At 35.9% G+C, this 15168-nt stretch overlaps 1 protein-coding gene across 10 annotated transcripts in view; it reads right to left on the bottom strand.

Annotated features, from left to right (window-relative positions):
- The window catches only part of LOC131694113 (integrin alpha-PS3), a 37316-nt gene extending 22783 nt beyond the window's left edge, over positions 1-14533 (bottom strand). Inside the window, exons 1-2 of one of the 10 annotated variants that reach the window (XM_058982544.1) lie at positions 14409-14533; positions 4466-5015 (exon numbers count right to left, since the gene is read on the bottom strand). In XM_058982544.1, coding sequence (XP_058838527.1) covers positions 4466-4647 — 182 coding nt within the window. In that variant the 5' untranslated portion in view covers positions 4648-5015; positions 14409-14533. Of the gene's footprint in view, positions 1-4465; positions 5016-12960; positions 13074-13852; positions 14003-14221 lie in introns of those variants that run through there. The other 9 variants (XM_058982547.1, XM_058982539.1, XM_058982538.1 and 6 more) reach the window with 9 other exon arrangements.
- Between the last annotated feature and the right edge of the window lie 635 nt (positions 14534-15168).

Raw genomic sequence — 15168 nt, 5'->3', positions numbered from 1 at the left:
TCCGAAATTTGTACAGCATACATTAGTGAAAAAAGTATTATTGATCTGACCACCTCAAACAAATTTAAACTAAAAAGTCATAGTTCCAAGCAAATTTACCAAATGTATTTTATTCACTAACCAAGTTCTTTCGTTCCTCTATCCAATGAAACTAGTTGTGCTAAAATCGGACTAAAATCAAAAGAGCAACATGCATTTGAAGTGAACAGAGCAATGGTGGTTTCGGAAATGAAAATCATTAAAAAGTCCGGACTTTGCTACGTTTAAACTCATGTTAAAAATCGTGTTCTTATACAATGATCATAAAATTTTGAATATACACCATTCAATAGATGAGAAATTTAGAAAAAATATAAAATATCAATATTTCAAAAATAAATTTTTGAGGTTTTGGCCAGCCTCCAGCCACTGTGCACCGTGCTGGTACCCGAAAATCCGCACACGGCCACCGCTGCCGAAAATGCATAGCGTCTACCGCTTATTGTAGTGCCCAAACGCTGCAGCCATGATCTTACCCGTACGACATAAGAACAAAAACTGATTCAAACGGGCACGCGTCACCTCTATTTATAAACTAACCGTATATGGTTTAGTCATTTAGGTGCGAGTGTGTGCAAATGCCAACGTTACCGAAAATCGATAGCGCTCATTGCATCGCCCCGAGACGATGTTGCTCGGATGGGATAAGAGCAACAACTGATTTAAACGGACATGCGTTGCTTCTATTTATGACTTTTCGTGTTTCATTGAGCAACTAAGCTGCCCTCTCTTGACGGCTGTGTCTGAGAAATCTGCCTCACGAATGGCTTTTGTTTATAGATAGACTAGCTAATGCCCATCGCGCGTTGCTGCGACTTTCAGTGCAATAGGAGGAAAACACAATTTGTTCCGAAGCGCCATCTGGCGGGCAGATAATCTCCAATTAAAAGCACACAAACACGCCCCATAACAAATACCTACTGTGTGCAAATTTTTACGGAAATCGGTTGAGCCGTTTGCGAGTCTATAAATCATATACATACAAACTTTGACTTTTATATATATAGATAGATAGATATGTGGACTCTCTAGGGGGACCTGTTTCAAAATATCAGTCTGCAAGATGACTTTTAATTATATTAATTACCTTCTAGATAAATCATTGAGCTAACACCTTTGTGGGGGAATGAGGTGGGACCATCATCATAATAATTCTAGAAGTTAAACATTACTAGCTTCCGTTATACTGAACGGTATGTTAAAATTCCTGCACTATTTTAAATTAAATTTAAACGATCTTGCACTAAATTTCAAAATATGCACAACTAGCGTAAAAGACGTAAAAATTTGCTATGATTTTTTTTTATTAGCTACAAACGATTGGTTTCCATTATTTATTGTGTGCCGCGTAATAAGACTATGCTCTAAGTCATGACTGTATTTGGTTTGCTCATAAATCTTCATCTATAAAAGAACAAACAGCGATTTAGTAGCTAGAATTTTGGACTTGATGAACTGCTTCAAATGGGGAGATTTATAATTATTGGTGATTGGAAAATTCTGCAACACTCCATACCATCTTTTGAAGTCGACGAAAGTCGCACCGCTTAGCAGTTATTGAATTCAAAGTGGCCTAGATTTCGAAATGAAAGAAGGTGCCGCATACAAAAAATATCTTCTGCTGAAATCAGTCATGTCATTCCGAAGCAATTAAAAACAACATACATGTTTTTTTGATCAGCACAAATCAATCATATGAGAATAAGGTCATCAGTTTTAGAATTCAATTTCATTTTGAAGCTTTTTTCGATTTTTTTTTAAAAATATTCGAGTACCGGTACTTTACCGGTACTACCGGTACTGAGAGCTTCAGTATCGTAGTACCGGTTCTCACCAAAAAGGGTCGGTATTGCGAACCCTAGTTGGTACCTTAGTTAGGCGTATAACCCACTACTGCAACTAATGGTATACCTCAACTATAGGAGCACCCACTCTAGTTATTTGATACTTCTAAGTAAAAATTCACAAACTAACGATTTCAAATACATAAAATGCAAGATCCAAATAGAGACAAAATTATTAGATCATTTAAAAGCAATAAATTTGTACTCTTAAATCCAATTTAATTTCTGTTGGTAATCGTGTAATTATGAATCGTTTTCGATATCAATTTTTCAATTGCGAATTTTGACTAATTTAAAGGAATTAGAGATGAACTAATTATGCTGGGACTCAAACACAACCCAAAGAATATAATTATCTTCAGCAAACCAAACGAATTTGCAATAAATAGCAGTAAAGGATACAAATGTATGAAAGCGTCCAAAATAAGGAGGGGCCCAAATAAGGATGATTATTCTATCATTCGTTCATTGTATTTCTATTTTCTTTTAATGCTGTGTAAATTCAATGTTAATTTTTCTGCAGTCAATTTTATTGGACTCTTTCTCAAAAAGTATGCTACATAACTTTTTTTCGCGTACTTCCATTCAAATTTACTATAATTTTCTGCCAAATTAAGTCCTAATATTTTTCAGTTAAGACTATTTTGTAGCTTTTTTGAAGCTTTTTTGCCAAATACTACATAGTTTGATTCCCGTTCACTTCAATTGAAGTTTTTGCCATTGGCTCTTTGGGAAAATATTAGAGTAAAATGCATTAAATGCTAGAACTTTCGAACTAGCCTTTAGAAAATTACGCTTAATACATTTTTAAAGGTAGCAATCTTAGTTTTTGAATGATAATACATCTGTTTCTTGAAGAATGCGGAAGTTAGAGTTTTGGGATATTTTGTCCGTAAAAGCCCCTATTTTTAAAAATCATTTCTGCTGTAAGCTACAAATCATACATTTTTTGCAGTTTTTCTAATGTTCAATAATTCTTTACCGGTTGAGACCGGACTCCTGATTAGATGTAATGTATAGAGTCAAATATGGCGTCGTTCTTATTGATGAAATACAATATGTTTTTATTTCACTGTATTGGAATCTATTCGCTACTATATAGAAGTACTGGTATTTGGACTTTAATTTTTTTTTGTGAAATTCCTTTAAGAATGAAAGGTGGTTTTACTACGTAAACACGAAAATCATCCATTTCATTTACATATGTCAAAAACATTGAAAATGTGAATATTTAAAGAAAAAAATATGCAACTTCATTTCTTATTACATTTTTATTACTCTTTTTTCAATTACTGAAGTGTTGCTAAAATAAAAGTTTTTCTGTTACTGCAGTAGAACGTTTTTATATAATGTTTGCCTTAAAATGGAATTTTATTAATAGAAAATGCAAAAGTTGATTTTTTTCATAAACATTACATTCTGAGGAGTCTCTTAAAGTTAAATTTAGTGTGAATAAAAATAACATTTTATTATATATTGTTACACAAATGAACAATTTTTCAACACTATTTTTAAAAATATAAAAATTTACCGCATTACCGCGCGGTGCGGTAAATGAAGTGCGGTTGCGGTAAGCGGTGCGGTTTTATTATTTTCTTGCGGTGCGGACAATCCATTTACCGCCCACATCCGCACCGCGACGAACCCTAATGCCAATATTCAAAACTTTTTTGGGAAGAGTAACTTACGGTTTTTTATATGGTATACAGCCAAATTCCCAATTTTCGCTGATAATCACCTAGATGCGTTGACTATTCACCGTGTCTAGAGTAATTTGGCATAAAGCACGTGAATAACCCGTCGCACATTATTTTTTCTTCTCTAAGATCTCATATATTGTGAATTTTTTCCACTTTTGGGAAAACCATTTGTTTATCTCATCGATTTCAATAACGTCACTGAGAACTGACATTCGCGGAATAGCAATCTTCGTTTATGTTACCCGCGAGTTTTACATTCTGTCGAAAATTGATCAATTCTCGACAAACGCATAATTACGGCCAACTGAGAGCAAAAACGATCGAAGCGATACTCGTAAGAAACTTCCACTCAAAATAATAGTATCTTTTGACAGTAGTTAGGTATGTGTTATCATCCGAGAATTCCCGACGCGCTCTTCACACACTTATGACATTTGCCATCTGTGCTAAACGATAAGTGAGGCTCGTGCGTAAGTCTATCAGCGTACATTATGCACTATTTCCGCTTATCTATCGTCACCACCATGGGATAGGAGGAAGTGTGAAGTGCACAACAAAGATATGACCGATGTGCAGTGCATGATTGTTTGTTTGGATTCTTATATCCGCGAATGATATGGGTTTACATAGAAAACCGACTGGGAACAACCAACGCTTACGGATCGTTCGGAGTCCCGCGAAATTTTTTAATCATTCTATCGAATTCCTTAGGTATAGCAAGAAGATGAGTCAATCTCAATACGCGTACGAAAGTTTCACCAGTCGAAATAGCAGCATGAAACAAACTGACATTCTCAGGAAATAACGAACAATTCACTGAAATTCGGCTATAGTCTACCACGGTTGTCATTAGTCATTATGTTCAGAGGAAGCAAAACTTACCCGCCAGGCCTCAGGGTGAGCGCGAGTCCAAACAGCGATGAACGCACTTTTTCCGTGTAATGCTGCAACTGCGGTTCCTTGAACACATAGTTGGGCTGTGGAGACAGATTGAATCCGTCCGCGGTTATCACTAATTGGAGCGATAGTAACGCTAATATCACAGACACTGCCGGAGGCTTCATCACTTTTCTTTGTTGTTGTTATTGTTTTTATTTTACGTATGACGACTAACGGTAGCCGTTGTAGGGTGTTTGTTTATGGATTTCACTTTTTAGCACCTGTTTATGATTTCATCTACCTACAAAGTGTCGACTCGATGACGACGACGAGTTCGATGCGATGGCGAAGCTAAGAATTCATCGTTATGCCGGGTCTACGGACGCAAGGTGGGAAACGTTTAATTACACATCAATCAAGCTGTCTATTTGTTCGCTTGGTGAACTATTTAGAATGACGAGAGCGTAGAACGTGCAGCTGTCCGGCAGGTTATGAGTCACTTTGCAAGTTGAGAAGGCGATGTGTGTGAAGCCAGTGATTTTAATCAAGTAACCTGCAACAGGAAGGGTTGATTTGGAGTTGAGAGAGTGCACAATGTTTTTTTGCCAAAAACTGTGCGATCAAGTTACTACACCTAAATCGTTACATTTGGGTCAATGATGTCTTCCGATAAATTTTGTGGACATTATAAGACGATTGATATCGTGTTGTTATTTTAATGATTAATCTCCCCTAAAGTGAGATATATTTACCAACTTTCTTGCAAATGCATATATTAAAGATATGTCTTTTGCAACAACTTTGCTGAAGACACAAAGTCTTTATCTTTAATATCTTCAACAATATTGTTGTTCCTGGTTGTGGATGATTCATTTAAAGCCAATATATTAGCCTAACTTTTCAAATATAATTCTGATTAGTTCGGTATGTTGCGCAAGAAGGTTTGAATTAACAAATGGACAACTTTCTATATTACAACAGCAGCTTATCTCGTGTATTTCTAAAGGTATTTGCCAATTTTTGAAACCAAGTTTTTCAAATGGTGGTTGGTTGTTAACGTGAAAACTGATGAGTTTACATTAATAGTGTTTTCGGACTACTTATACAAATAGCAGGGTTTATCATTTGTCGCTATGATTTTCGTGATTAATCCTCCTACAAGTGAAATTTTTCATCTATTTTTATGGCTAAAAGAAAAGTTGTGAAGATTGCTTTCATAAATGCTTGCTGAATTTTTTTTGGTACGGGAAACTTTGCCACTGCGACCACTATTCAGGTTATCTTTTGTGGCTGCCTCTATTTGCTCTACATGTTACAAATTGCCCGAATCCCATGTAGTTGGAAGCGAGTTGTTTGTTTGTCCACATGTGTCGGCCTAACCGAGTGGTACATTATTAATGTAGCTGAGGATTAGGGTGTCCAAAATGACATCATGTTAAAAAAGTCATCGGGCTCACTTCTTAAATGGGCTCTTCTTCTTCGGAGTGAGTTTGCTAAAACGCTTCCTACTGGTGGCGACTTTTGATTTTTTGAAAAATGGGCCGATTTTGGATAAAATTTCAAATTTATGCCTGTTGAAACGGTCCTGCACTGTCTTAGATATTTTTTCAGTATTTTTTATTTTTTTTTGGAGATCCAAACGGAGAAGTTTGGTTAGTTAGTTTGTACAGATTTTGAATTATAAGAGCGGCAGAGCTATTAAAACTTAGTAAAAAGTGAAATTTTTGGTGCTTTTCAGTATTTTTTCTTCAAAACTGGGTATCTACAAAATTTTAAAAGTACAGAAAACACTTTATATAGTTGAGCCGAATAAAGCAGCGTAATTTTGCTGAAGAAAGTGTATAGCTACGGCGAATGGGGTATAAGTTATTTACGTTTTTGTTAAATAACCTTTTGACATTTTTAGCAATTTATCAAAAATAATGCTGTTCCAAAAAGTAAATCAGTTCAAATGTGCTTTGACCACATATTGTTTTTCGAAAAATAGAAGGAAAATTATGAAAAATGACGTTTTCTGTACGTCTTTAGTATGTCAGGACGAGGTTTAATGAGCATCTGATGATTTTAGTAGTATTTTTTCGTGCTTTGTGTGTGTGCTTTTACCGTCATAAGACCAGTATCACAGTGAAGCAGCAGTATTTCGTTGCTTGTAAGACGCCTGGATGCCATCATACAAGTTAAGTACCGCAATAATGTTACAATTCCCATTCTTGTATCTAATACCAGCCTGCAAAAATGACATCTCTTGTTTTGCTTCAAGACGAAGTGAATGTCGAAATAAAAACTGAAATTGTACAGCTGGGCCATTCGTAACCTTTTTCCGGGCCAACAATAAAAATGTTTGAATCTATTGCAGATTTTTCGAATTCCACTGTGACAGAAATATCAAAAAATCGCCCTGATAATCTTCGGGTGGTGGTGAATAGTTTGAATCAGTCATATGATAATGCTGGATATGGGCCTTTTACGAAGCAGTCCAGAGTATATGTACCAGTTAATCGTGTGGAAATCTACGGGGTCGTCTCAGATTCGAGTTTGAATTGTGCGGATCTGCTGAAACGCGGGCTTGACTATTTTATAGACCCCACGTCTCAGTTGGTGAAGATACTGCACTGCAAAAGATTGCATTCAGTATGAGTCGCAGTTGAAGCACAAGGGGATATATGCCAACTCAGACTCTTATCGTGTGATCTTCGCCGGGTCTGCTCTACCCAACTATCTTCTCTTTGACAAGGTTCATCCACCTGTTCGCCTTTTTGTGCCGTGGGTCATGAACTACATAAAGTTGCAAACAATTATAACACTACAACCACCCAAGACAGCAATAAGGTTCGTTGTGGGAAATGCAGTGGGAGTCGTGCGGATGGTTTATGTCGAAGGGATGTCGAAACGTGTCTCTATTGTGGAGGAAATCCTCATGATCTCTCGACATGTCCGACGCACAAACAGTGCGAGGAGAATCTTAAGCGTTCTCTTCAGGGACGTTCTAAGCGATCTTTGCTTAGAACGTCCCGTCTTAGAAATGCTCAAGTTAGTTACGCCATCGGATCCTAGGGCTATTTACAATAATTTGTCTACCGACGAAGGTGACTTTGATGATCTCCAAAAGGGAACATTTGCTGTGCCAGGAGCAACAGAAAAAGGATAAACATTTCCTCTTCTAAGCTTCGTTATAAAGGCCATAAGGTATCTCTTCAAGGTCCTCCAAAAATGACTACTCGAGAGGTGCAAAACCGAAGCAAGTCGCTCCCAGTCTCTGAAACCTGAACTCAGAAAAGGAGTTCCCAATACTTCCTGGGACATCAAAAACCCTAAGTGATCCTATATTTCCGTTGCAGAAAGAAACCAGCGCTGAATTAACAAGAGACTTTGTGGACCGAATTTTCACATCGTTTCGTATAACCTCACACGAAATATTGGGTGGAAGAGCTACTCGTCCGCGATAACCGGCAAAATTGAGTCCACACAAGAGCTTCCTCCGGAGGAAGAGCACGGGTTCTTGACTGGGTTGATTCTCGATACCTCGACTCATACTAAACGCGTTTCAGAGCTAACCCATGGTGGGACAAAGCGTGCTCAGAATACACTTAGTACTGTTAATTTCAAAGACTTTTTTCATTTAATTTTTTTGCAGTCAATTTTTTTCGTTTATTTTCCGTCGGTCTCTGACCGTACTGTGTACCTAGCACTGTGACTTGATAAGTGACTCCACAACCAGATATCGGTTAATCAACACGTGGACCGGGATCAACAACTCTACTTCCCTTGCGAAGAAAGGCGTGACACAGAGTTTTCACCTCAGCACATCTCAACGAGCTCGGCTGGGATTGAAGCCAGACCTACTGGACTGAGCGGCGGTCACGCTTACCATTCAACCACCGGTGTCGTCTTTGATCAAAATTTGGTCAAACAACAATGATTAATTTTTTTATTGTTTTTTTTTTTTTTCAAATTCTGTACAGCCAGTTTACTTGAACAATTTTGGGTTTTATTCGGGCTCCACTTGACGATGAACCAATAGTTCTCGGCCGAGCGCTTGTGTTTTGGGAGGGTCCTTGTCCTTGGGCGCCACCAGAACCTTATAGGCATTATACCACTGTATGTCCTTTTTCCGTAATGGCGGTATTCAAATCCGCTCAAAATAGCGTGGAGTAATCGTGTTGCTTCATGAATGGTAGCAGGCGTTTTTTCATGCACTCATTCACATAAATTTCTTTATTGACAGGCTCGGTCGCAATGAAAATGTCGCTTTTCTGACCACAGGTACGGGAAGCCTACCAAATCAAATATTTCTGTATGAACTTCGACAGCTTCATGTGCTTGAAAATATCGACCACTGTTCCTCCCGGTTGCCATTGCGCTGGTGACGGTTCATTTCAGTCTTCCCATATGCACATCGCACACAATGTTCGCTCTGGTTCTAGCTCATATTAAACCCACACTTCGTGTACGAACTCAAACAAGCTATTTAGTACCTAAACACGTGCATGTGTTCGCCTGCACAACCGAACCCCATGTACGTACACGGTGTGCGTACACATCGGTTCGTGGCACCAGTTTTCTCTTTCTCACTCTTATCGTCACTAGCGTTGACTCTTTTTGCCATGTGCGAATCGTTCTCGTGTACGCACCCGGTGTACGTACACAGATGTTTGAACTAGAGTTTGCACATCGTTCGCGTGAGTTCGATGTTCGAGGCGAACCTGTACATCGAGACGAAGCATGTTTGAAGTCAAACGCGTGCACGAAATTTTGTACACAGGTACAAAATTGTACATGTTCATGGGAAGTCTGGTTGATTTGGTCACCTTCAATGGTTTTGCTAACTTGGCGAGCCTATCAAGTAATTTAGATTCAGGCTAGACGCGAGCAAAATTTCTCTCTGTTGCTTCTTTTGTTTGGTTGATACTTTTGTAACTGAAGTGCAAATGTCAAATAGAAAAATCATTTTTTTGTACGCAGGCAAATGAGGGGTTTGCAGATTTGTTGAATATCGTGCAAAGAAATGCTTCAAGTTTCAGTCGATCAAATTTTAATCGAAAATTTTAAATATCTCTAATTTGTAGTGGCTTTGAAAGTAGCCGATTTATCAATATTTCCATATTTATCAGGATGCCGGTATTGCATCGTTTTATTCGTATCTTTTTTTGGTTTCACCTAGAATTCGTTAAAAAAGCGACACATTCGTCCAAGTCTGTCAAGGTGCTCTACAACATTGCCAGTGTCTGAAAATACAACTTCTCATTTGTTCGATAGTGTTGCCGACTTTTTTGGTATCAGGAAAAACTGGCTCAGGTGGTTTTTGCTAGTTCTTCATTTATATATTTGGTACAATATTATTGAACAACTTATAATTAAAACTTTTCACAAAATGCGAGAGAAAAACAAATAAGTAACAAACGAGGAAAAACTAATTGATAGATAAAATGGTATAAAACAAGAAAGCTACAAAGGATACTTAAAATAGTGGAAAAAGATTAATAATATGCAAATAGTCAAAAACCTAGCTAATAGAAAAAAGTCCTAAACGGAGAAACAATAGAAAATGGAAAAAATTAAAATAAAATTTAAAATATGTAAACTATTTGAAGAAATAGCAAAATAAAAAAGGTTGTATAAATGAAACAATCAAATTAAACGAAGGAAATGGAAAATGAAAATTGGATAAATATTAAAGATATAGAAAAATATTGCAAAATAGGTAAAATAATAAAAAAAACGAACAATAAAACAGTAAAAATGGCAAAAAAAAGGAAAATGAATGCAACAAAAAATAAAAAACAAGATTAAAATAAACAAATATAGAAATGAACGAAATTGATCCATTGAGTTAAAAGTAAAAATAAAAATTATACAAATTGTTTGAAATATGAAAATAAGAAGCAAATTTAAAAAATAGAAAGCATGAAAACAAGAAAATAAAATAAAAAAATAACTACGAAAATTCTAAAAAGTTATTTTTTAAAAAAACTAATAGAAATAAAAATAAATGGAAACGATTGGACGGAATAGATCAAAGAAAAAAAATAGAAAACAGGGACAAGTGAAAATAGCCCAAAAAAGTGAAATCATAGAAAACATGTCAAATTAAAATGGTTTAAACGGGTGAAAATGAAAATCCCCAAAACAAAAATGAAAAACCAGAAATATTATCACAAAGAACAACAAGAGATTATTTAGAAAATAAATGGGTTAAAACTGAAAACAGATATAAAGAAATAAAACTCAAAATAAAATAATAGGAGATATATTCAAATAAAAGAAGTAACAAAATAGAAAATATGGAATTTAAAATTATTTAAATTGGTAAAAAAGGAAAATACTAAAGGTAATGTAATATACCAATAAACAAAAATGTGAGAACATTGAAAAACTCCAAACTAAAGAAGAACATATATTTCAAAAATGACAAATGAAAGAACAGAAAATTTACAACACGAAAAAAATTCAAACGTAAGAAATAGAAGAAAATATTTATTGAGCAAATAAGAGAAAACCTACAACGAAAAAAGGTGGATATGGGTTCTAAAATAAGTTTATTGGAAGATATGAAAAAATAGAAAGAAATAATAGAAAATAAAAGTTTAACTAAATGAATTTAATGAAATCAGTTAAACAAACAAATACAAAAGAAACGATTAAAACGATAGATAATATGGAAAAAAGTGAAAAGATGATACGGATTTAAAAAATGGGACAAATTCAAAAAAATGGGACGAAGATTAAAAGGGAAGCAAAAATGGTAAAAATAGAAAAAGTAAAATATGGGGCAAAATATACTAAAAAGTAGAATAAAATTGAATGAAGCAAATTAAAAGAATACCTGGATGAAATATAAAAAGAAACAAAAAAGCAAATATAAAACAAGAGAAAAAATGGAAGTATTCATTTAAATTGAGAAAGTTAGTTAAAGATGATAAAAACCTTCGGGCTCGCGTATTTAAATAAAAAAATCAAGTGAATACAAAAAATTATTATGGATTGTTTTGTTCGTGGATTTTCATGTTCTTTCTTGATTTGTGGAGTTATTCAGAATTGTTTCACAAATCCTATTTGAACAGTTGAGCATTCTAAAAGAAGGTTGCTGAGTTTTCTTCTTTCTAATAGACTCTTTTGTGTTTCATTTAGCAGCCACGATAAAATTGATATAAGTCACATATCGTCCTGGAAACATAAAAAATCGCAATTGGACTGTTTTTTTTTGAAACCCATTCACAGATTGAAAATTTCAAAATTAATCAGTAAAATACGAATCAAAATCAATTTCGAGAGCTTTCAACTTTATCTAGCTGATTTTTTTAAATGCAGTGGAGACCCGATTTTATCAGCCCCCGATTTTATATACCCCCGATTTTATTAGATTTCTGATCCGATTTTATCAGCTTCATATGAAAATTGATAGTCGGTAGTTTGAAGGGCTCTAGCAGACGAACCAAGTTGAATTCGAGTAAATGCTTTCTTGGGCATATATTTCTTATCATAGAGATCCGAAAAATGCAAGAATAATAATAATTTTTTTTTTAATTTTGCGCTGCCAGACCCCCTTAAGGGGAACCTTAAGTAAATAATCAGAAAAGGTTGCGAGGCTATTTCTAGGGACCAAAGAAGAATATTTTAAGAGCATCAATTTATTAAAAAGACAGAAAAATATATGTCCCGATTTAATCAATGTCCCTATTTTATCAGCCTAAAATTCGCCAAAGGGCTGAAAAAACGGGATTTCACTGTAGTTAGTTAAAATTCATGAAATAATTGTTGAAAATGTTGAAATTGAAAATAAATTTCTGCTTTTTAATACACAATTTCCAAAAATAGATCGTATGTCTTTTTGTCCACCGTGCGTTAAAATCGTTTTTCGGTTCTAAGTTTCAAAGTTTTCTTTTGATTAGTCTTTCAAACAGTATAAACTTTATAATGTAATGTACGATTAACTTTATGATAGAAATTGGAGGAAATAAATCATTCCAATATTTAAGCTATCATTGAATTTTTTAAATTATTTTTATTTTAAATTATTTAAATAATATTTAGCGGAATCATTCCTGCTGTTCCAAGTCCGCGCCCCCTCTACAACTCCGGGCCCGAGAGGAAACATACCGCCCCCTCCCCCTTCGGCGGCCGTGTTGTAGACACAATATTTGTTGGTTTAAATGATGCATATTGTTCCAAAAAATTATTTCAAAAATTGCTTTTATTTTAAAATATTTTTTTTCAACTTTGCATACTTCGCAAAACATGATAGCGCGATTACAGAGTACAATGTTAGTTAAGGTAGTTAAACGCAGTAACGATTTTCCAAAAACAATCTTTTGCCTACCGTCCCTATAAACAGAATATTGCATGTGATGTGAAGACGTCTCAGAGCGTTTGCAACGCGTGTACACTTTGAACGCATTTTTCACAAAAACGTGTGTTCGCAATTACTCCAACCAGACTTATATCTTTACAAAAGTTTTCAAACAATATACTTGATAGTTTGAATGTATGTAATATATTACCTCTTATATTGAACATTCAGCCCCATTTATGCTTCTACATACTGCATATTAATATTGGACCAAACGCCCAGATCGCTAAGCCTAATATCAGTTATGCATCAACTGAAAGCTGGGTTTTTCGAGATAGATAGAGGTTTTAACATGGTCAATCTGAAGAAACCTATGAAATAATCGAAGCAGAGAAAGATATCGAGATAGAGAATATCGAGATAGGCAAAGATAACTGTATAAAAATTCTGTATTCATATATGACTATTAACATCAATCACCTAGATCTAAAATCTTATGATCGATGAGTGGATCGACCATTGTTAATGTTATTTTTCCACGAGCAGCAGCCTACTGAGATAAATACAGCAACAAATACAACTTTTAAGCACCAATCCAGTCCTAAGATGTCGCGATTTTCGTTTTGGGTGTTTGTTTTAGTTGAACCTGTCAAACCGGTAACATTTTGTTGTCACCAGGTTGAATATCAGCTATATGCATCTAAGCCAATAAAGTAACCAAGTAGATTTGATGAAGTTGGGCAACGAACCTGTCCAAACCAGGAGTATGGACAAATCCACATTAGCTTCCACAGCAGAAATTAAAAAAAATTCAAATAATCACATCCAAGTATATAGTACTAATCAAGGTCACTTGTTTGCAGTTCAAATTGTTACAATGCATCTCCTTTCAATCAAACTTAATGCCGTTGAAGTGCCCAATTTTGCCTAATTGAAAAATCCAATATTCAGCTAGTCCACCTTCACCATGACTTTGATGAGTTACGCAACAACGCTACTGGTTATTAGCAAATTTACATCGCATTCAACTCATAAATGTCCAAGATCACGCGGACTCCTGCTGCTTTCACCCGCACTCTCAGTTTCTGCATGCCAATAATTACGCGATGAATCACAATCCGGAATCCTTCAACAGTGGGAAATGGTAGGCACTAAGTTCATTGTTGTCTTCAGAGGCAAGGCACTGCGAGGGCAACCAATACCTTTTCTCACTGCTGGTAAGCTTTTTACTTTGTTTTTTTTTTCATGAGTCACACTTTTTGCACCTTTCGCAAGCGATCCTCGTGTTTGATCGCAGCAAGCTAGATCCTGAGATTAAATTAGAGCGAAATCGATGGACATTCCACTGCGCTTTAATGCGGTACTTGCTTTGGTTGATTGTTTCACCAAATATTTAAGGAAATTGGTGTACCGATTATATTACAAACAAAGCTTTTGAACTACTCAAATAATGCATAACTGTTTGTAATTACTTTTTCGTAAATCACACCTCTCTCTAGTCACACAAATCGACAGCAGAACTTCACAAGAATTTCATTGTCAAATCACTTATCGCGAATTCAAACAAATACCATTCACTGATAACGGCAATCGCACGGCACCTTGTATAGATAAAGACGTCTTAGTTCGACGGTTAAGCTCCAAATTCGTTTATCTCACCAACACTCGATTCGCGCTGCGGGAGAAGTGAGTAACTTCTTGCACAAAATAGGAACACGTCTGTTCGCGGTTACGATGCCGGCTCAACTGTTTTTCGATATCCACCGACCAGTAACGCGACCGCGTCAAACCGGCTTCAGGCATGCTGATAGTGTTGAAAAGCTCTACTACGCGTGCTGCTGGTCGGTACTGGCTGAGCTCGTGAATGACCACATATGGTTTCAATGAACAAAAACAGTACACTGGAAAGTGGTATCGGGCTCTGCTATCGCGGAGAGCACGTGGTCACAATGAATCGGTGAAGAAATGAATGAATTGGAAAAATAGAGTCGGTTCTGTTCTGTTTTATAAGACAAGCAACACTCCCAATTTGTATAACGATATTCGTGTTTTTTTTAAATCCTAACCCGATTTTAAGTAACGTACGAATAACGACTAGTGATACTAATCTGAAAACATAGCTGTATTGCTCTTTTCGGCATGTTCTTGTTAGATTTAGTAGCATAATTGTTGACTGCAATAGGCACCGGTTTCATCGCAACGCCTACTATATTCAGAACTTGCCCTTCAGTTTCGAAAAAATCTTTGAAGCCGATTATCAGTGTACAGAGCAGTGGCGCAGGGCTAGTGCAACGATTCTACCGATTGACACCGAGTGCCTTATGAGACCATCGCCTTACCCTCTGTACCATGGCCTTCCAACGAAACATAAAAACGCTTTTAAATTGTCGTGAGTGTACACAGAACGTATTGAAATTGT

This window comes from Topomyia yanbarensis, chromosome 3, assembly GCF_030247195.1.
Source record: "Topomyia yanbarensis strain Yona2022 chromosome 3, ASM3024719v1, whole genome shotgun sequence".
Classification (NCBI taxonomy): domain Eukaryota; kingdom Metazoa; phylum Arthropoda; class Insecta; order Diptera; family Culicidae; genus Topomyia; species Topomyia yanbarensis.
This window is presented reverse-complemented; position numbering and strand designations above follow the sequence as displayed.